We start from the raw sequence: 24020 nt of genomic DNA on the forward strand, positions 1-24020 counted from the left end.
TGTACAACATTTAATGAGCATATTGAGTTAACCTTTTCATTAAGAGGACCTCACTTTTATAGTGTGTGACATTCGTTTCTCAGGAGCAGTTAGTTTTTCCACAGAAAACATATACAGTTGCCTCTTGAGTATTGTTGGGATTAGGGGTGTTGACCCCTGCACAGTCAAAAATCCACATAAAACTTTTGAGTCCCCTAAAACGTGACTACTCATACCCTATTGTTAACTGGACATCTTACTGGTAACATAAATAGTCTGTTAACATATGTTTTGTATGTTATATGTATTCCATATTGTATTCTTACGATAAAGTAAGCTAGAGAAAGGAAAATGTTAAGGAAAGCCTAAGGAAGAGAAAGTACATTTGCAGTATTTATTGGGGAGAAAAAATCAAGTATAAGTAGACCAGTTAAGTTCAGACCCATGTTGCTCAAGGATCAACTGTAGTTTTAAGATGGGGTAGAGTGGTGCTTCTTAATCTGACTGGTACTATTCTGTGAGCAGGTTAAGGAAAGAAAGCTGAGGATCGTGCAGTTCAGAATGTAGGTTTTTACTTAATCCCTTAGTTTTCACCCCTAACGCTTTGGCTCATTTTCCAAATTTAGAGCCTATCCAATTGGATTTTGTCTGGAGAATAAACCTTTGCTATTTATTGCAGATGCAGGGGCTGGGTATTCTGCATGACTGATAACTTTAATTTGACTAGAGCCTATAGGCTCTACCCTTCTGTGCCTCAATTTGAGGGAAAAAGTAACAAGCTTATAGAGGTTTTGTTAATGACTGAGATAATATATAAAGTGCTTTGAGCAGTATTTATCATTTGGCAAACAGTCAATACATATTATTCCTTATTTGTACCCAGCCCTCTTGTGTTACACTGTTCAGGCTGTGTACTGTTCAGCTAACTCAAAGAACGTATTTCCATGGACTACAGTGCAACCCAGTGGCTCTGAGTAGTATAATTCTTCTAGTAGGATTTTTTGATGATGGAAAAGAGACACATATTATCTCATGATATTAAATCGTAAGTCTGAAATACTCTTAAAATAGCTTTTTTAAACAATGAAAATATAATCTAATTTGTGGGAAAAATCGGGAAATGGAAAATAGAGTGTTTTAATCTCCAAATCCTCATCTGGTACTTTTCATAGAATGAAGGTTTCTGGTAGTCTATTTGGTATTTTGGAAGTGGTTGTCAATTTCAGTGGGAAAAGGCCTAAAACAATTTTTTGTTCGTATGTTTCAGAACTACAAAATATAACAATTTTTGACATAATTCCAGTATTTTTATTTTTTAATTTTATTTTTATTATTTTTTTCCCTCACATGAGGACATTTTTTCATTGCTTTTAGAGAGAGGAAGGGAGAGAGGAAGGGAGAGAAACACCGATGTGAGGGAGAAGCATCGATTGGTTGCCTCCCTTACGCGCCTGGACGGGGGATCACACGCTCATGGACCAGGGATTGAACCCACAATCTAGGTATGTGCCCTGACCGGCAATCAAACCTGCAACCCTTCGGTTACGGGACAGTGCTCCAACCAACTGAGCCACACCGGCCAGGGCTCCAGTATTTTTAAAAATAATTCTCATGTTTATAAAGTTTTGCATATGCTGTATTGGTCAGGTGGTGTCAAATAACTTCATTCAGATAACAGCATGCATGGAGTAAGATGAGGACACGTTAATATTATGGGCCTACTCCATGAAAAGCACTTGTTCTAGATCCTATGGAGACAGAAGTAAACAGAAAAATTCTATTCTCAGGGAGCTGATGTTTTACTAAATTTTAATTTAATTCAATTTTATTTTACTTACTTTTTTTTGGGTGTGTGAATTTTTGTAAGAATTTATTTAAGCCAAACTGATGACATGCTAGTAGGCAAGATTTCAAGCTTTCATGGAGCTGAGATTTTAAAGCATAGAAAGATATTTTAAAAATGATTATGGTGTATTGTGTATTATATGCTGATACATTATGGGAAAAAAATAAGGCAGGAAAAGGTTTAGAGTGCCAAAGGGTTTGGGAAAAAGGGTAGTGTAGTTATAAATAAAGTAGACAGGGGAATCCTCACTAAGATGACTCAATACCTGAAGGAAGGTGATACAGATTATCTAGAGAAAGCATTCCTGGAGGATACAAGTACAAAATCCTGGAGACAGTATGCCTTTGTGTTTGAGGAAACACCTTGGGAGGGGAAGCAGTGTGGTAAAATAATAAGGCAAGGGAAAATAATAGGAGATTAGAGGTAATGAAGGGTAAGTTCACTAGGAGGCAGTAGTAATGGTGCAAGAATCCATTGTAAATGTGTTTTGCCTCTACTCTCTTTGATTTGTGATATTCTTTAATCTGAGCATCAAGTGGATAAGAGTATGCAAGAGTATAAATGTAATATGTAGCTCATTACATAGTAAATGATCACTGAATGTTTATTGAATGAATTTATATGGCAAGATGTTTAGAAGTATTTTAAAGGTCCAATATTCCCTTGCTGAAGGAATATGTTTCATTTTTAACTGTTTCATATAACAATTCAGGATTCTGATACTCTATATTTAGTTTACTGTTTTAAAGTATTTTCACCTTCAGTATGTTACTGAGTAGTTGTTATTTTTAAATAACTTAAAGAAGAATGTTTTTATTAGCCTTAGTATTCATAATAGAATCTAGCTTTCTTGGAATCATTAATTTACTTTTTATATTATAAAACAAATACATTTTTTATAAAAGTAGAATAAATCTTTTTTAAAAAGTCTTTAAGATTTTCTCTATCATCTTGTTTGATTAAAGTTATTTTAATTGTTGGGTTCTTATTTATCAGAGAAGAACACTTTAAGAATTTTATTTCTTCCCAAAGCATACACTTTTACCAAAAGTTATCACTGGTTTTTAAAAAGCTTAACGGTCTAATTTTAGGAATTTAAATATATCCATGTAGTTAGCTGTCCTTCTGCTGGTTGGCGGTATTAATGAGAGTCTTAGATTTAATGTTGAGTCTTAGGAGAGTGAGAAAGTATACAAGGAGCACATAGGCAAAGTATTTTAACATTTTTGCCTTAGATGTTTTCAAGATGGCCAGGTATGCCCTAAGTCCTTTTATTTTCTGGAAAAATGTGAAAGTTTGTAGAAAGATCTACACTCTTCCTTACCCCTAGCAACCTTTTGATTAATACTTTGAACCTGTCTGAGAGAGAATTCTGTGGTTGGGAAATAAGATATGAACCAGGGAGTCATAGTATTGAAACTGGGCATTCTGATCTTTATAGCATAATTTCCGTATTTTTCAAAGAGCTGAAAAATTCCATCATATATCATGTTCTGGTTGGACTCCTTTCTTACCCTTTGCTGGAGTTTGAACTTCAGAGCTATGGTGTCAACCCTGCTGTAGTGTCTCAGGGGAGCTCCTGTGTGGGTCTGGTGCCATGGCTCATCCTCCAGCTTTTCCTTCTTCACTTCACCCTCCAGCTCTGAGCTTTCCAATCCCCAAAACAGCAAATGTTGAGAGAAGTTGCCAAGGTAAGTGCGTGGTAGAAAAGGCTAGAAGGAAAATAGTGCTCTCATCAGTACTTTGAGGTGGATTTTGGGCCATTTTACCAATGAATCATTTTGTTAATTTAAAAATGTGATGTTTATTAATTATTTTTCTCATAAAACTATCTCAGAAATTATTAAGAAAGTCTGGTGTTTTGAGAAATAATTTTACTTATTAGATATGAAACAGGGAGAACCTCAAACTGAATAAACCATTAATATTATAATGCAAAGGAAGGTGTTAGGTTTGGTTTTTGTTTTTTTTTAATTTCATATTCTCTGCTCCATAGAAGAGGAACAGAAAACACGTTTTCAAAAAGAAAAAAAAGCTAACAAATAAGTTGGGGAAGATATACATCTGTAGACCTAAAATTTTGCTGCCTGTAACTTGGTCTCAGAAAGAAGCAAGTTTTAGTTTTCTTCCCCTAGCTTTAGACATTCTTTTTTTCTCTTTCCCAAGTTTTAAGCAGGTAGCTGTATTTTTTTTCCCACTAGAACTTTCTGCCTATCTCTAGGTTTTAGGTTAACAAAAGTAAGTATAGAAGCAGTGAAGGCACAGTATCTGCAATGAAGTTCAGCAAATATTTGTTGAATAATTTCACAAAATCGTGTGTGTGTAAAATGCCAACACTCCAGCATTTTCTGCTGGTGTGTCGTATACTGAAAATCATGATCTAACTTTATAGGTAGGTATTTTTTCCCTTAAATGTATGCTTTTTAGAAATAATTTTTAGCAGTGTGTGCCTGGGTCTGCACTACTTTGCTTACTAATACTATCCTTTTAGGTTTTTGCTTCTCAGAAAGCCTTCAAAAACTGATTCTTTAGTTCTTCCAAATCTGTCCTGTATAATTCCTATTCACAGTATTTTAAGATTATTTTGCACATAAGACATTCAGAATTATACTCAGGAAAAATAGAATTAAGGTGGCCTATGATTGCTAACATTTCTTCAGAGAAAGCATGTCATCCTTGGAGAGATTGGGACACCAAAATTTCAGATCTCAGTACAGAATCCTTAGTAGTTTATCTCCCCTTTTCCTCTGAAGTCTGCACAACATGCTCACTATATCAAAGTTAAACTAATAGGGGCATTTATAGACTTTTGGTTAACACTCTTTAGAGAATACTTTGTACATTTTGGGGGTACATTATAAGGGATAGTTTTTGGGGATGTCATCTGAGTAAAGCATCTTTAGATGCCAGATTTCAGTAAATGGTCTTTGGGTTAGGAAGAGTGATGTGCTTTCTTCCTTTACGTGCCCTCTCCATCGTTTTCTCAGATATGATGTACCCTGTTCTTTTGGATGAGACCTCTTACAAAATATTCCTATAACTCCTGGAAAGGACTCTGTATCAAAATATTTGCTTACTATCCATATACACCCTTAGTTTTCTGCTGAATCACATTTCCAACCAGAGTCATATGTCTCCTGTACATCTGCCTTGTAACTCCTTTTTTTTTTGTATTTATTAAAAGTTTAATTGCTCATTTATCGGGCATTCTGCAATTGCTAAAATATGACATGAATTACCTTTATTTCCAGGCTGATGAATTTAGATAGTCTACCTTTAAAATTTATCTAAATCTTCACTTTTCTTAGCTCTGTTCTAAGCAGATTCTCCATTATACATTTATCATATGGTAAATGTCAAGCCACGGTATTCTAGTAGGACTTCAAGAGTAAATAAATATGGTTCTTACATAAGGAGAGAAAGATCATTTGTTCTTTTTCTAAAGCTTTCCAGATACTAAGTTCTTTGTTCTCTCAGAAACTAGATTTTTTCTGACTACTATATGTGCCCTTTACTTTTTTATTTAAGCCCATTTCTTTCTTTCTTTTTTTAGTGTTTTTCTGTAATGAAATAAAAATAGAATTAGTTATAACAGTTGTGAAGCATGGTTGGTAGCTCAGAATCGTAATACCAAAAAATAATACCAGAACAAAAATTCCTTGGGCTACAAATATTTCTAAGTTGTAGTATTTAATATTTGAAATGGGAGTATACTAGTTCCATAGAATTTGGGCAGTTTCTCAGTGAGATGACCTATCAGCCTTTCCCTCTAAAAGGCAATAATAAAAACACTAGATTATCTTCTGATATTATAGCTTCTCATGATTTGTTTCAAATGTTGATTGACTACATGTTGATAAAAGCAGGTAAATGTTAATGGCAGTTGGCTGCGATTTTTATTAATTGGTTTCTGCCAATATTATAGACAACAGGAATGTGTGTATGTACATTTGAAGTGTTTGCTGATAGTGAATGTGGAATTGGAAGGGAAAAATAAGCGGGAAGTCCAATTCTGTATTCAGCAACCAGAATACAGTCTCCAATAGAAAAGAGTAAGAAAGGAAGGAACAGGTAGCCTTTCCCCCTCCCCACACTGTGTGTTGTGACTTTATCCTCGATAATACCAGCTAAGTACAAACTGTTGTTAGAAGTGAGAGAACAAGTTGTCTGTGGAAAAGCCTTGATATTTTAATGTTGTGAACTAGTTGATTTTATTATGCTTCACATGTATCAGCATGCTAACAGTAAATCTCCAGGTTACATTAGAGACTGCATAAGAAAAAGTTGCCATTAGGGATTTGTTCTTCCTTTAACCTAGTTTTCACATGTATACTACAAATCTAATGCTACAATATCTATTTCAGTAGCTTATAATGAAATTTTGAGTTTTGTTATAATCATCCTAATTCCTAGAAGGATTAAAAAAAAACTAAAAAAAATTAGTTCATATGGAATGTGGAAACAGTAATTACTTTTTAATTGTTGTAATAGTGTTCTTTTAAGTACAATTTCTTTAAAAATCTAATGTAACTGTCTCTAAAATAGATACAATCAGTCTGATAGAGACTGACTTCTGTTCACATACTTTTATCCAGTCCGTTCTCATTCTTCTGCTATAGAGATCATTTCATCATACACACCTATTTAATTGTGGCATCTTCTACTTAACATTCTTCACCACAAAATAAGCCCTGCTCCCTTTTTTGCACCTTATTGCTTCTCCCATAGTGATGCCTACAGTTTGGGGAGAATACAAACAAAAAACTATTAGTTGCATGTGTGGGAGTCAGTGTACTATAGCGGCTAAAGAAGGGAAACTCCAGCAGATTGTCTGGGTTCACATCCCATCTCTGTCACTTCCCAGGTATGAAACTTTGGGCACATTAGATCTGTGACCTTGGACAATTTACCCAACTTATCTGGTTCTCAGTTTTCTCATCTAAAAACAAGGACTACATAAGAAGTCCATGAAGATTACATAAGTAGATTATGTACTTATTATAGTAGTCCCTCCTTACCAACAGTTTTGTTTTCTGTGGTTTCAGTTACCTGCAGTTAACCGTGGTCGGGAAATATTAAATGGAAAATTCCAAAAATAATTTATAAATTTTAAATTTCACATTGTTTGGGGTAGTGTGATGAAATCTCAGGCTCTTGTTCCGTCCTTTCTGGGATGTGAATTATTCCTTTGTCCAGCATATCCACACTGTATAGGCTATCCACCCATTAATCACTTAGTAGCCTACATAGTTATCAGGTCAGTTATGGGAGAGAGGGACCACATTCACATAACTTTTATTACAGCATATTATTTAATTTTTCTATTTTGTTGTTAATCTCTTAACTGCCTAATTTATAAATTAAACTATCGTATGTATGTATGTTGTATGAAAAAACATAATATATATATAAGTTTTAGGACTGTCCAAGGTTTGCGGCATCCATTGGGGGACCTGAAACATGTCTCTCATGGATAAGGGGGAGAGGGCTACTGTACTAAATAGATTATTAGGATTACATGAGTAAATACATTTTAAAACATTTAGAATATATTGTAAGTGATCAATAAGTTATTCTTTGCTATGGTATAATTATAGTTATGATAAAGCAGTTTCAATGATTGTATAAATCAGGAGTCCTAATTTAGTGTGGAAGTTTCAAAGAATGGGAGAAAGAGCATTCAAGGTAGAGATATGCAAAGGTCCTGAGGTGGAAAAGGCTTTGTGTTGGAGTTACTGAAGGTGTGGCAGCACTATAGTGGTGGCTGGGGACATGTGGAGAGAGTTATGGTCAAAGAAGTTATCTAGGGCCTTGTAAGCATTATTATTAATTTGGTAAGCTGTTGAAGCATCAGCAGGGCCATGGCAATTAAATTTTTGTTTTAAAAATTCATTTTGGCTAATATGGGATAGGCTTGAGGGGAATAAGAATGGATTAATAAAGACCTGTTTGGAAGATATTGGAACTATTAGGAAATTACAGAGATGGAAAGATATGGATGATTTCAGTACATATTTAGAGTTAGTCTTATCAGCTTGAGATTCAGTTTTTGAATATCACAAGGACAGTGTTACATATGATATTTTTCAGAGATTATCATGAATATCATAGGAAGAACTATGAATAATCTAAATGAAGCTGAGGCATAAGGTATATGTTGGATTTAAGATAATTAGTGCTTCAAAGTTATGTTAAGGTCATGATCTCAGGAATCTTGGTATTATCCTATAGGTAGGGGAAATTAACAAGAGATAGAACAGGAGAGTGACAAAGTCAATGCAGTAGTTACTAATATGGCACCATAATAAAGTATTTGTTGGTGGAAGTCTGGCTTAGTTCATCACCTAGATTTTTATACCTGGTTTTCCTGCCAATATTCTTGCCCTCTTTTAACCTGGCAAAAATCCAGCCTACTCTTTCTTACTAGTTATCACTGTCCTTCAAGACATACTCCATGTTGGCTGTATTGAAAGTTTTGTTGTTTCTTGACCATGCTGTCTCATGCCAATGTTTGCTCCCACCCACACATTTTTTTTTAATCAAGGCTATGCTCACCCTAACATTATTACTCCTTTATAATAAAATCTTTCAGTCTATTTCTCTCAAAGTTAATATTCCCTATTTCTGTTCCCAAAACACCTATATAGATGTTTATTTTGTAACTCTTTATTTACAGGTCTATTTCCTAGGGAAACTGAGCTGTTCAAGACTTGAGACTGTTAGCTATTCAGTTTTTCTCTTCATTAACACAATTTCTGGCATAATTCATTACAGGTAATCCTCATCATGTTTATTGAAATGTGAAGGGATACCAGTCAGGAGGCTAAAAACATCTAGTCCAGGGTTTAAACTAAGATGATAGGACGAATGGCAAAAACCGATGTGAAAGCCACTTGGAAGGAAGGATAGAACTTCATGGGTGTGCAGAAGAAAGCAGAGAAAGTAACTCAGGAAATCAGTTTTCAGTATTACTGATTTAGGTTATTAAATTGTACTTCTGAGGAAGAAATACCTAGCAGCACTTCAAAATCTGCTAGAACCTTGAGTTAAGACTGGAGATAGATTTTGAAATCAAACTACATTTGTTTTCTGTCAGGAAAATGACCACTCTGCCATGAGATATGTTTGTGTCCCTGGGAAATACAATTCTGTGCATGGGCCAGCATTTGCCAGTATTATAGACAAGAAATGGTTTTCACATAAGTTCCTCTACAGAGTCCTTGCTGAAAGAAATTTGTGTAAGATTAAATATTATTCTGCCTCAGATACGATCTGAGTCTTTTTAAACCTTTCAAATTTATCTCTATACACATAGATACAAACATACATATTTTCAAGTTTTATTTATAAAGTGTCTTAAGTATGATTCCCTGGGCCACTTCACCAGTCTGAAATTGTTTGTTAAGATTAGCTCATCTTTGGGGTTTTGCAAATTCTTTTTCTGTGATTCTGATTTATTGCATTTGGCTTTGAAATACTGTATTTAAGTCTTGAGAATGTCATACCTTAAGAATTTCTAGCTAGTCCAAGTTAAATAATGGAAGTATTCTCTCTCTCTCTCTCTCTCTCTCTCTCCCCCCCCCCGTTAGTTCCTGTGGAGTCAAAGGAAGGATAAAATGTCTTGATTAAATGTTTCAGATCTGTGTTCCAAAAATTCTTAAGAAACAGTGCTTTTGGTATATACGTATTCCTGTTCTTTCTTGGTGAAAATCTTAATTTTTATTTCTCCTTTGTTCATAGAGTCTGGTCTGATAGTTGTGAGAAGTCGTAAGTTAACAGAACAGATACAAATCCTTGATATGTTTGCTTGAAAAAAGCTGACAGATTATACATACCAAAGAGTTTAACAGATTTTATATTTAGTAATGTAAAGTGAAGTATGATTTATTTTTAAATTAGCTTTTCAAATTTCCATTTTCTTAGTTGACTTTAATATAAATGGCATAACAAGTAATTCAATATATTTCAAAATAGTATTGACATAGTTCTTTGACATTGACAAAAATTGATATCTAGGTTCCTTTGATTTTTGTGTATTCCATTCTAGGAGATAATATTACCCTTTCATATTATCATCTATTCATCCATCTATTTATTAGTGTCAGCTCTCCCTTAAAATAATATCCATTTCTTATTACTTCTACCACTACCACCACAGCCTGATCCACCATCGTCTCTTACCAGTCTGTTTTTCTGCTTCCATTCTTGTCCCTTCTTTATTCAGTCCTTACAGAGTAGCTCCAATCATTTAAAAACATATATGTGCCAAATTATATCAATCTTAAACTACCCCACAACTCTCTCTTGACTCCCCACCTCACATAGAATAAAATTCAGTGTTCCTCAGGCTTGCAAGACACAATGTGATGTGGCCCTCACCAGTATCTCTGACTTCATTTCCAATCACTTTTCACTAAGTTCATGCTATTTGAGCCACACCACTCAGGATCTTGCTGTTTCTTGTATATTGAATGCTCTTCCTATAGATTTTTGCCTAGTTGGTTCCCTTACTTCTCTGCTTGATTATCTTCCTAGTTTCATCCTTCACGGCTAATCTAAAAAAATGTTCTACCCCATTTTATTTTTCTATGTGGAATAATGGACAGGCCATTTAAAATTAAACTAGCTTTTATGAAAAACTTACTATGTTGTCTTTTCTTCCTTTCTGATTTTACAGTAGATCAGAAAAGTCTTTGTTTCATCCAAGTACATATCCCCGGCCTGGGGCTTGCATTTGGAGAGCAGAATATTAACACTTTACTTTTCTAATAGTTCTCTCTCTGTGTCCCTCTTCTCTCCCCCCCCACCCCCCGCTTTCTCTCGCCTGCTGCTTAAGTCATGTGAGAATAATTAGTATTTTCACTAATGTGCGAGTTCTGTGTTTAAGTGCATAAAACAAAAATGATTTTTTGTGTATTCTTTTCTCTCAAGTGTGTGGACACACGCACAGTGAGTCTGGAAAAATCTGGTATTGATGGAAAAGGAAATTTTTTGTTTTCCTTTGTCTGGAACACTTCATATATTTAGTTTTGGTTTCAAAACAGTAAATCCTTTGCACAGTATTAACCTGAAGTTTTTTATTCTGGACAATTTTAGTCTTGGAATTCTAGGAGTCTGTAATTGGTTAAAAGAAGAGTTTACTTTGTATCCATCTGAATTAATTTGTGGGTGTTAGATTTTATGAGAGATACTCTGGTATTTTCCTGGAATTTTACTGACTTAATGAGTTTCATGTCATTTTCTCACATATGCTTTCTTAGAAGTAGAACTGAATAGCAGTGGTCCTTTAAAGAGAATTAAATGTATCGCTTTAGAAAACAAACATTGAAAATCTTATATAGAGAGTCTTAATTTGTCGATTATAAAGTGCTTTCCTCCCTGTTAGTTTTTGGAAATTAAACTCTGTTTTTTAAAAAAAGCCACTCTTTTTCCTGTTAATGACTACCTAGGGGGTTTGTGGATAGGCATGTGGGATCCTAGTCCCTAAAATTACATTCAGAATTAGAGAAGAGCTTTTATGAGATACACCAAGGGAGTCCACTGCCCAAAGAAGGTTAAGTATGTTCTAACAAATTAATAGACCTTTAAAAATATCTTTCTGTATTTCACACCTGAAGAAATTAACAGCCCCCAAACACAGCAAAGCAGCGATTAAGCTCTTTTCCACTGTTGTTCGTATTTAATTTAACAGTTTTTTTCTCAGACTTGACTTCAAACAGAAGAATAGTTAAATATTTGAGTTTTGTACAATTTTAACAGGGAATTTAGGAGATAAAGCAATTATTAAATAGCATGGATGTTTTCAACAGACTTGCACATCAACTTGCCTTTTAAAATCTGCAACATACCATTTTACCCTATCTTCTGATAAATGATGGTAACTACAATGTTTCATTTTGAAATGAGAAGGAACTGTTCATTATGTACAGTTGAGGAAAATATCCTTATTCATAAACAGTGTACAAGACACGTGCCAAATTTGATGTTAATCCTCAAAATGTTTGTGGAAAGATTTGGTCACTATATATTCAGGTCTAACATAAATCTCTCCTATCGTGACATTTCAGTTTGCACATTCACCTTAAATAAACTCAATTGATAGCTTTGGAAACTCTATAGAGGTCACCTTAAAAAAAATAACAAGTAAAAATTAGCACAGATTTAGTAATTATTTTAGTGTGGGCTCAAAATGACTAGTGTTGGATGTGTAAAGACTGAAAAGCAAAAGAGTATGTAGATTATATAATGAAGATGATGAATTTATACCAGGATGATGAATGAAAAATTATCTTACTATTATGTGAGTGGGTACTGTGGCTTGAGATAAAATTCCCAGTGTGGCATGATGTTAATGAACTTAGATTGTAAGATCATCTGCTCTGGAATATAGATAATAAGTAGATATAGTGTTGACAAACACACTGATACTGAAGATGAATTTTGAATAATTAAACCCAAATTTCAAAAAAATCTTTGTATGGGAAAATTATACTTGGGGTTCCTGTGTTTTCAAGAATAAGTGATATTTATTTCTTTTAAGTGGAATTATTGTATAAGACAGGCTTTACTTTTTTTCTTTTTTTTTTTTTTTTAACTTTTAGGGCCTGAAAGTAAGCATCGAATGCTAATATTGTTATAGTCAGGCTTATGACTATCTAATAGGTCTCAGTAACCTTTAGTTTATCTGTTTAGTTACCTTAGCAGTGCGGCCTTCATTTTCTAGTTCCGTATAAGAGTAAGGTGAAGTTTGACACTTTCCAAAATATTATTCTTGATAAAAGCATTATTTTTGTTTAGGTGACAAACAGCATGTTTGGTGCTTCAAGAAAGAAGTTTGTAGAGGGGGTCGACAGTGACTACCATGATGAAAATATGTACTACAGCCAGTCTTCTATGTTTCCACATCGGTCAGAAAAAGATGTAAGTTATTCAGTTATATTGTGTTTACTTGATGGTGTATGACTGTCTCTTTATGGTTCCTGAAAAGCAGTATGTGAACTGCAGTGTACCGTTTTTGGTTGAATGACTATGTTTTAGGCACATTTATAGGCCCTGAAGTACAAAGATGATGAGCTTACATTCTAATGGGAGACAAAATGTTTGCTGATTCTCAAGTTGGGATATGGTAAGACTGTCGTATACCACAGACATGGAGTAAACATGGTATTGCTTCTAGATCATCAATTGCTTTTTAATTTGTGAAGTAGCATTTTATGTTAAAATGTATATGGAATAGAAAGAAGATTTGCACAGATTTAAAGATATAATGGTAAGCTTCAGTGAAACTTTACCTTTGCTTTGTAATCTTCTGGCTACAATCCCAGATCTCAAACAATATTTCCTAAAAGTTCAGTTGTAGGGATGCTGTAATAGAAAAATTTTTGAAGCACTGTATTCCAAACATGGAAATAGAAATACAGGTATGAATTGATTGCTTTAGACGGCTAGTTCTTCAACATTTCCATTTAGAATGAAAGGATTTAAGACTTAGCCAACTCATAATTAGCCGATTGATACAATATTTTAAATGAATTCAGTTGATTTCAAATTCTGGTAAGCTGCTTTAAATTACACACTGTACAGTAAATCTTCACTTGTCATTGATAGGTTTCTTGGAAATTGCAACTTTAAGCAAAATGACATGTAAGGAAACCAATTTTACCGTAGGCTAATTAATGTAAACAAGAGTTAAGCTCCTATAGCACACTTGGTCACAAAAACATCACCAGACTTTTAAGTAAAGACCCAAAGCATTTCTAATATTAAATATTAATATCTAATATTAAATATTGAAATGTAAGCTATATGTACATTTAAGAAAGATTATTAAAAACAAATAAGAGGATTATTTTCCAGCCTGTTTATTTGAGGTCAGGGTCACAAGTGGCCACAGCCTATCCCAGCAGCTTAGGGCGCAGGGTGGACCCAACCCTGGACAGGATGCTACTGCATTGTAGGGCACACACATATGCTCACACTCTCACTCAGAATGGGATAATTTAAACATGCCAGTGAACCTGACGTTAACATCTTTGGGACATGGGAGGAAACTAGAGTGCCTCGGAGAAAACTTGCACAGACATGGGGTGAACGTGCAAACTCCATATAGTCAGTGGTCTCCCCACCCCAGTATTTAATGAAACAACCTTTTAAGAGGATGTGCTATATACAAACCAGCTGCATTCTTGTATTTTGTATTTTTTTCCTTTATAAACTTGCTTTTCCTAATCTTCCTGTCTCTGTAATAATCTACTCTAGTTATTAACCTAATCAGATTTTTAGTGGTGTTTAAAGAGCTATAAAATTCTAAGATATGTGACAGATGCTCTCATTTTTCATTAATGTTTATCATTAGTAGAGCACTTTCTCTGTCTAGAATTTCAACAATTGGCCTAACCTAGATTTAAGTTCGGATTTCTGTAGGCTTTTAAAAAATTCCCCCCCCGCCCTCACTGTCTTGGTGTTACTCCCTTTTATTTGTATTTGTAAATTGTGTCATTTTGGCAACAAACTATTAATTGCATTATTGGGGTTCTTTTTAAGTTATGCGTGTAGTAGTTTTCTTTATAATTGGTGTGTAGTTTAATAGCTCCAAGAATAATGTCATCTAGTTAATTTTCTAATTTTCTGTTATATTACTGTCCTAGCTATTTGCTATAAATTACAATTGAATTATTTTTTGGCTAAGTTATTATGTTTAAGTATTGATATTATAATTAAAGAATTTGGGATATCTTTCTAGTAGTATCACTGCAGAAATTATAAAGTTAACCCATGGGTGTTTTACTGTGATTGTAGTACAAGGTAAGCTTGATGAAAAAGTGGCAGTAATTATTGATGAAAAGCATTTATTCCAATTAGGAAGCTGTGAAACTTTCAAACTGAATCTGAAATAAAGTGTGTGAAGAGAATAATGATAGAGATGTCTGTCTTCTAGAGAGGAGGAATACTACATGTTAGAGTTTCTTAGAGTTATTTATATTCATTTACCTACTCACATATATTGGTTAGAATTCCAACTTAGTTGTTACAGAACTAACACAGAATGATTTGATTCACAAAACTTTTTGACTGATTAATATGTAATTAAAAAGGTAATAAGACATAGGGATTAAGAATTTAGTCTCTAAAGCAGTACAGACATGTGTTTGGATCTCAGCTTTGTCTGTTAGCAAGAACTTTTCCAAGCCTCAGTTTTTAAATTTGTAAAATGGGAGTATATATGAGAGAGAGAGAGAGAGAGAGAGAGAGAGAGAGAGAGAGTGTGTGTGTGTGTGTGTGTGTGTGTAGTAATGTAGTAGCTACTTATAAACTTTGCTGTTGCTGATACTTTTTTATTACAGTAAGAATAGGAGTATTATACAAATTTTAGAATATATGCATGGTGGGAGAAAAGTTACCCATAATGTTAAGAATAATTTATTGATAAAATTTTAATTTTATACTTTAAATATTTGTATTTTAAAAATGTTATTTAAATCTGTGACACACTGACTTTTTTTTCCATTAGAAAGCTTGTAGCAATGTCAAGAATACAACTATTACTGTAAGTCCTTGCTATTAGACAAAAGAAGCTTATTATGTTTTTGTTTTCTCAATTCTCACCTGAGGACATGCTCACTGATTTTAGAGAGAGAGGAAGGAAACAAGAGAGGGAGAGAAGCATCAATGTGAGAGAGAACCATCAGTCCCTTGCCTCTCACTTGTACCCCTCTGGGAACCAAATGGCAACCTAGATATGTGCCCTGACCGGAAATCAAACCTACAGCCTTCAGTTTTAACAGGATGATGCTCCAACCAACTGAGCCACACCGGCCAGGGCAGAAGCATACTATTTTAATATATAGTGAAACATGGCTAAATTTATACACGTGCACATGTACAGAGTGATATGTCTTTTCCGTATAGTTATTGACCATTTGTATTTCTTGCTTTGTGCATTACCAGTTTTTGTGCCATTTTCTACTTCTCTGTTGAGTCGATGTCTTCTTTATTTGTTGGTGTTTTCCATATATTAAAATTAATACCATTGTCATTTGTTACAAATATTTTCTCAGTATATTTTGCTTTCAATTTATTGAAATAAATTTAAATTTATTAATTTTTTTAAATTTTAAATATTTATCTTTTTTAATGAATTGGACTCATCAGTCTTTTTTTTTATTGTTTCTGTTTTTTGAGATCAGACTTAGACCTTTCCCAGACTATCTCTTCTAGCACTTTTGTGCTCCATTTGTCACATATAACTTCTGTTCATTAGAAATGTATTTTGATTTAAGGTGTGAGTTTTATAGTGCCAAATTCCCCCTTGCTGTGAGTATCCAGTTGTTTGTCCCTACACCATGTATAGTTAGATCACCAGTCAGAACATGTTTCCATAAATGTCCAGATAGTAAATATTTTAGATTTTTGCATGCCAAGAGACTAACTAAAGGATATTAAGTAGTTATTTATAGAACTATTTAAAATGTTAAAAGAAAATTCTTGGTTAATGCATCCTGCAAATATAAGCAGTATGCTGGATTTGGCCTGCATTCAGTAATTTGGCCTCCCCTGGGTTAGACCATTCATTTGTGGCTAATTGAAATTTCTTCTATATTATATTCTAATGTATTCTTGGGCCTGTTACTAACTCTTTCATTTTATTTGTTATACTGATTCTGTGGCAGAGCTACAACATAGTTGTAGTTTATAGACAATTTTCACATCTTAGTGTCAGGTAAGGTCTTTCTCATCCTTTATAAAAATGTTTTTCTTGCACATATGTACTGATGTTACTCTTCTTTTTGAAGAATGTTTTTTTTATTCCTGTTCCTTATACCTTTTTATAAGTAGGGTTTTATGGTTGCCATTTTCATTGTATTTTTCTGATTGGTTTTCACTGATATATAGAATACTTTAGAGAATAGTTTGTGAATATATTTATACCTATCATTCAGAGCTCTTTTATTAGTCTTTGTCGATTAGGAATGTGTCCTCTGCAAATCCTACTCTCTGAGTTTATATCGTAGCAACATGATTCACTAACTATGTGTCCTTGGGCAAGTTACTTAGTCTGCATGCCTCTGTTCTCTCATCTATAAAATAGAAATAATAATTTATGACTCATAGTTGGTTATAAGAATTGAATGAATAACGGTATATAAAACTTTTTAGAAGACCAGATAGTAAATATTAAATAGATTTTTCACTGATTTATGAATAATAATGCTATTGTTATTCTATTTCATCCTCAGGTTTTTAGGTTATTATGTATATGATCTGCAAGTGATGATTATCTTGTCTTTTAGGAAACTTTTGAAGAGGAAAAACTTAAAACATACTATGTAAACAACAGATAATTTTGTAATTTTTTTTCTCTCTGGGAACAGTGAAAATAACTTTAAATTGTAACTTATAATAAGGAAAACTGATAAATGGTTGAGGGAAACTTTAAGCCGGTTATAAAAAAAAAACAGAAAACAAAAAGAAACCCATCCAATTTTCTGATTTACCCTCTTCATAGAGCATAAAATGTAACTGTTTCTTTGTGACATACATGATTGCAAAAGTATATAGGAATCTGTTCTTTATGAGATTGTGTGCTAATTAATTGCTAAGTAGTTCTTTAGGCCTACTGCTTATTCTCTTAAGGCCTTTTATTTCAAGGTAATGCCTGTACGGTATGTGTGTCTCTATAGAATGTTGAGTTTGCTGTTTTGAAATATGAAAGTAGTTTTGTAAATATTACATATTATGTTAAGTGTTTTCAAAGATTAAATCATAGATATTAGCTTGATTTCTTTTTTTATTATAATTCTTTTCTTTATGGAGACCTTACTGAAAATGAAAAGCATTTGTATGAGACATGTAATAGACAACCCTTTGAGGGTATTAAAACTTGGCAACTTAGAATTTTTTAAAAATAAATTTGTATTTTAATTACTAACATCTTTTCTAGTCTAATGAGTTTTTGTGCACTCATTACATGATTCTTAAGCATAACCGTTTTAGAAGACAAACTTGTAAGAACCTCTTTTTCCTTTTTTTATACATGCTGTAAAGACATGAAATGTAACATTTATTACTTTTAAAAACTAAAACTGATAAGAATAGGTTACTTACTTATTTTGACAAACAGCAACCATTTTGAACTCATTCTAGCTCTCATAGTTGTGTTAACATATCCTAGTTATATGACAAGTAGGGTTTCTGTCGGGCCAATTAATAATCAACATTTCATTAAAATCCTAGTATAAAATAAGGATACCTCCAGTCACCATTATTGTTGTCATATTCATGATTAGTATTTAATTACATACTGAAGTCATGGTGGCTATTCTCATTGGATTCTTTCTCTCTCAGAACCTTAGCACTTTCATTTTTCAAATCCTCACAGACTTCTCTCCTTCTTCTCCCTAAATCCAGGTATCTGCTAAAATATCTCATCCAAGAAACCTCTCTAATCACTCTTCCTAAGTAGCCTTGTGTATATTATCAGCACCACTCCTATATTCTTCTAAATTCTTTCCTGAATTTTAATAATCATAGCACCTATCTCTTCCTGAAAGTACATTTTTATTAATTGTTTATTAGCTGATCTACTCTACTGGACTTTAAAGGGCAAGGACTTTGTGTGACTAGTTTACTGCTATGTTCTTAGAACTTAAAAAAATACATAGAACTTAGTAGGCTCTCAGTGAGTCTTTGTTAAAGAAAGGGAAGGAAAGTTGATATTGAAAAACTAACAGAATTAACTTTATTTGCAGATGATATTATTTACCTAAAAAAACTCAAAAGTCACCTATAAGTCTTTTAATAGAAAATACGAATGCATATAAATGTGTCATCTTTATATAAAAGTGATAAACTTATAGAGTTAAATGTAAATAAATCTGACTATATGCTAAAGAAATTGAAAGTAAATGTCAAATCATTTGAAGGGGATGTTCTAAAACCTATTATATTTATTGACATTCACATAATATTGAAACTAAATATTTAAAGATAAAAACCTGTTTTTTACAAAGGGAGTTTTAAAATGATATAAGATATATTAAATTTTGCTATTTCTACAAAAATGATCACAAAGTGTTTTATTTCAATAATCTACTACTGCTACTACTACTACTACTATTACTACTACTACTACTACTACTAATTCGGACAATACCATTTTATTCCCACCATACTAGCAAGGAGTTTGTTTCTCTTTTAGTGTAAGACTATCCAGTATCTATGAGGGAGCATTAAAGTAACTGCTGTGGAAGTACAGTTAATACAGTCTTTGTAGAAAACAGTTTATCATTGTATATTAAGAGCCTTTAAAAATGTGAACATTCCTTGAATCGATTATATGCCTTTCTGTAATTTGTACTTAAGTGGTTCTAACCTAACATTTAGACAATATAATATAAAGATGTTTATTTCCATACTTTTTTAGTAAAGAATTTGAATATTAAGTGTTTAATAGGAATTAATTACTATTGACTAATTATTACTGACTCAGCATACTGTTAATAAATGTTCTTTTTGAAAATTTAATGTGTTTTTTAAAATCAGAATTACTTGAAATACCTAGTAAGCTCATAATTTATTGTTAGTTATCTGATTCAGAAGATACCAGGTCCTATAACTTAATTTTTCTGTCTTTCCCCTTCCCTCGTTCTTGTCTTCTTTTGGTCTTTCTGATGTTATCTGTTTGCCGTATTTCATTCTGATTTGAGTGCTTCCATTTTTTCTTTAACCATACTATTTTTAATTTTAAAATGTTCTTCAAATTCTATTTATATTTAGAACTTCCTTTTCCTTTCTTTTTTTTGTTTATGATATGCTATAGTGAAAGTCATATTTCTTTGCTATTTTTGTCCAGGGATAATAACAATCTAGGTATTATCACCATACCTTTAAGTATATTGTACTATGAATTAAAAAAAAAACCTTACAAACTTACTTCATTTGTTAATTGCTTTTATGTTCAGGAAAGTTTTATTTAACAAAATTTTATTGTATTTTGAAGTCTTTACTTATGTAGACAGTAATTTCTTGACCAAACTGATTTTAATGTTTTTTTTGAAATAGGTTTTGTAATTGAAAGTACATTTATTGGAGGAAATGATTGTGAGAGGTAGTCACTATCTGGAAACACAAGTGGGATAAAATAATTAATATTTTACTTATCTAGATTGCTGGCAGGAGCCAGACTTACCTATTAGGTTTACAAGTACACCTTTTTTTAAGCAGACATTTTTAGACTTCGTTTTGGTTGTGGATTTCAGAGTTTTATGTAGTAGGCAGAGATAATTTTTAAAATAGTTATGTCGATTTCTTTAACATTCTATATATTTAACAAAGGATAAAGGGGCTTTTTATTGGGTCAAGGAAATAACTTGACTCACATTGCTAGTTCTGGTTGCTTCCTGGTTTTTCTTGTTGGTTTGGCTACAGTGTACATTAGAAACTGAGAAATGATGAAGAGTATAATTGTTAAGATGGTTTTAGACTGGGGACACAGCAGCCTACTTAGTGGTTTCAGCATTCTACTGATTGTTTGACATTTGATCTTTTCTACCATTTCCCCCTCTAAGAACACAAGTTTTCCTTATTTTACCTGGAATTTGTGATGATAAGCTTTTTCTTTTAGATTCTTAGGCAAAATTAATATAAATTTAGGGTACTATTCAAAAAACTCTCCAAAGGCTGAGTGTCCCTCTGACTGCTATTAATGACAGTCCTGCCTTGGGAGGAAGACTAGATTACTAGCAGCTGCTGCTACCATTTATTGAACTTACTATATTATGTGCCATATGTTATCTCCTTTAATCTTCACTTCAACTTTATGAGGTAGGTAGTGTTATTTTCATCCTACAGGAAGGGAACAGAGACTCGACTCTTCCATAGGTAAGTGGCAGAACCAGGATGCAATTCCAGTTTTTTTCTAACTCCAAAGCTGGGTTGTTTCTGCTTAATGCTGCACTCCTTACTGTAATGTGTTTCTTGATCTAAAGTTCTATATTTTTCTAAGAAGTTTATATTATTAACTTCTAGAATTTAAAATATATACATTTCCTGGTTTTTGTTCATTGTAATTATTGTTGTACATGAGTACATTTATGATGCGTTTTCTTTGCCCTCAGAAATAACATTTCTATCCCATTCACATTCCTTCATGTTTTAAATCTATTTTTGGTACTCATATATTTTATGAAGCATTCTTTCAGAATTTAAAAATATGTAGCATTAGGGATTGATTTTATAAGAAATTACGTATTTGCATTTTTGACACATTTCGGGGCATTCATTTTAATACCAATCTGTAGGTATAGGTGATCAATGCTTACTTATGTGGATATTTTGAAAAATTAGACTATTTTCATATTCCTGTAAAATAGTTTTTAACCTTCATGTATTCACACATAGAGAAAATGATAATATTTAATGTCTGCCAAATGGTCTCAAGATCTTGGCCCAGGAAGCCATGCCGTCTATACCTTTATGCTGTGCCTCCCAATGCTGAGAGGGCTGATAGCATGGCTCACCTGTAACTCACTTGTGGCTGTACAATCTTTCTGAGAATGTAGACTAAAATGTCTGTTCTTAGGATTTATGTATTCATTAAACATAAATTTCTGGGAAAAGTAAAATTTTATGTGGTCCATTCTAAAATGTTTACATTGACAGATCATTCTAAGTCATGCATTCTTCTTGATCGGCAGCTTGTATCTGAAGACATTGGAACCAGCTGTACTCTTACTTTAATTTGTAGCTTTTAATGATAACAGAAAATCATGACTCTTAAGCCTTCATGTAAATCTTTTACCTTCTGTCACCAAGTAAACTTCATTATATATTATTTATTTTCTTTGATCTTGTTCTTGCAACTTGAAAATTAACTTTTACTGTGTTTAAACTTTTTCCAGTTTTGTGGTAACAGTCAGGACAATTAACAAAAGACTTGATCAGGCATAAAATGCTTTTTTTCCCCCAGTTTGTTTAGATTGCATACCCCCTGGATTTGAGAAGGAATATTTGTAAGGTTTGATGATTTTTTTAAAGAAAATTTGTTACTAAACTTAAATACCAATGTTTTAGAGCAGTGTGTAACTTAGCTCTACCTCAGAAGAGTCTGATGTGTATTAATTAATTTGAAACTACCGTTGTACAAAAACTATTCAATTTTAGAATAATTAAAGTAACTCAAAAATAAGACATAAAAATAACATGAACTGTGTGCTGTTAAAGTCTCTGTTGTATAACTGCTTCTCCTCCCGTTTTTCCTAACGTGGTCTGTGTCAGCCCAGTTCTTCACCGGAAACAAGAGTGACTTCTGATAGTTCTCTGTCTGGTGATTCTTCACCCACCTCCTTTTCCCTATACCTCAGCCATTTCAATGGAACATCAAGTACTGTTGCTTCTTCAGCCAGAATGCCTTTCCTTTGTAGTTCCACTTCTGCTTTTCTAGTTTAGTATGTTTCCATTTCCATCCATTTTTGCTGTTGGGATTATCTTTGTAAAGCACAGTTTGACTATTTCATGTCCTTGATATTTTTTCTCTTTATTGCCATAGTTGGTAGCCATTTTTTGTATGTCATTTAAGAAGATCTGTTACATCTGGCTCAACATACTCTTATTTCCCATCCTTCTATGCCTTATAGGGGTGACTCAGTCTCCTTTTCCTTAATTACCCTATTGTCCAATCATTACATTGCTTGTTTTGCTTGTATTCTAATCACGTCAGTAACTTTTATCACACTTACCTTCACTGTGTATTCTCAGCCTGGAAGACCACTCATCTGTATTCACATAAGATGTTCCCATTCTACAAAGTATTTCTATTTCCTCACCCTTGTTTAGTATTTTTTTTCCTTTGATAATACTTTTTACTTCTTTTAGACCTTTTGCCACACTGTTCCTTAGAATATAATTAATTGTATAATTCATTTCTTGTTTCACTAGAATACCATCTATTTGATGATATAGCCCATGTCTTAAGATATTTTGATGGTTGCTTAATGTAAGGCAGGGAATACACAGACATGCTCTTACCTATATACATGTTTATTTACTCAGTTTAAGTATCTATTATATGTATAACACTGCCATGTACAGTGGTAGTTTATGAGGAAATAAAACTTAAACATAATACATTCCATAAATGTGTAATATGTCTTGACAGAAGTTATATTCTACTAGGGAAAAAAGTAAATGATGCAATAAACTGATAGTCATTATATTGTATATAAGTGTCTTAAAATTCACATCACTCGCTAATGGACAATATCCATTTATATACAGTATCTGTATATTTTTGTAAGTATTTTGACTTGTTCTTTGGTATCGTGTCATCTCCATTTATATGGTTATGTGTTAGTTGGTTTTTGTTTTTGTTTTTTTACTAATTTGATACACATCAATTTGTATATACAAGTCATGAACTATTCTTACAAAATACAAAACGCTTCCATTTAGGTGATACTAATTTAAACTTTAATAAACTGAATTGAGAATTTAGCTTAATATATTATCTAAGAAATAAGGAATTTCACTTATGAATTTAGAGGCTGGCTTTTTTAGATAATTGTCATGTTTTTGCTAGCCTAATTTGTTTTAGAGTGAAATAATGATTCTGCTATAGTTTTACTTAGAATAACTTGGAAAAAACCTTTTGTAGTAATGAAAAATTCATTTTATTTGCATAGTTTCATTTCATCCAGTTACGACTATTATGTAGTTTTTGTTCTGTGTTTTTCTGAAGAATGAGAAATGGGCGTTTTACTTACATATTATGATGTATTGTACAGATTTGTAATGTATAAATGCAATGTTCTGTGTACTTTCTTTATGCTCTAATATAATTAATTTGTTTCTAGATGCTGGCATCACCATCTACATCAGGTCAGCTGTCTCAGTTTGGGGCAAGTTTATACGGGCAACAAAGTAAGAATTTTGTATTTATTCTGGAATACTTTATTTATATAGAGAAAAAATAACTAAGAACAACCAGTGCTGCCCTTGTGGATTTGTTCTAGGGTTTAAAAGGAAAGATATTTAATTTATAATTTTTCTTTTTTTCACTTATATAGCAAAAACATCTATTTCAGACCTTTCTAAATCAAAATTTGTTATTATTTGGATATAGGATAGATTAAAATTTATTTCTGCATTTCTGTGTAGCTGTATGTTCCTCTGCAGTAATTTTGAAGAAGAATTTGCTAAA

At 32.8% G+C, this 24020-nt stretch overlaps 1 protein-coding gene across 4 annotated transcripts in view; it reads left to right on the forward strand.

The window, feature by feature from the left end:
- The window catches only part of CNOT2 (CCR4-NOT transcription complex subunit 2), a 109266-nt gene that overhangs the window by 52596 nt on the left and 32650 nt on the right, over positions 1-24020 (forward strand). For 3 of the 4 annotated variants that reach the window (XM_054580101.1, XM_054580100.1, XM_054580104.1), the window contains exons 3-4: positions 12623-12745; positions 23674-23740. In XM_054580101.1, the coding sequence (XP_054436076.1) occupies positions 12623-12745; positions 23674-23740 (190 nt within the window). Of the gene's footprint in view, positions 1-1364; positions 1482-12622; positions 12746-23673; positions 23741-24020 lie in introns of those variants that run through there. The other variant, XM_054580103.1, reaches the window with a different exon arrangement.

The sequence above is a fragment of the Pteronotus mesoamericanus genome, unplaced genomic scaffold (genome assembly GCF_021234165.1).
Source record: "Pteronotus mesoamericanus isolate MK-2021 breed Mesoamerican mustached bat unplaced genomic scaffold, CSHL_Meso_final contig_56, whole genome shotgun sequence".
NCBI classification, from domain to species: Eukaryota; Metazoa; Chordata; class Mammalia; order Chiroptera; family Mormoopidae; genus Pteronotus; species Pteronotus mesoamericanus.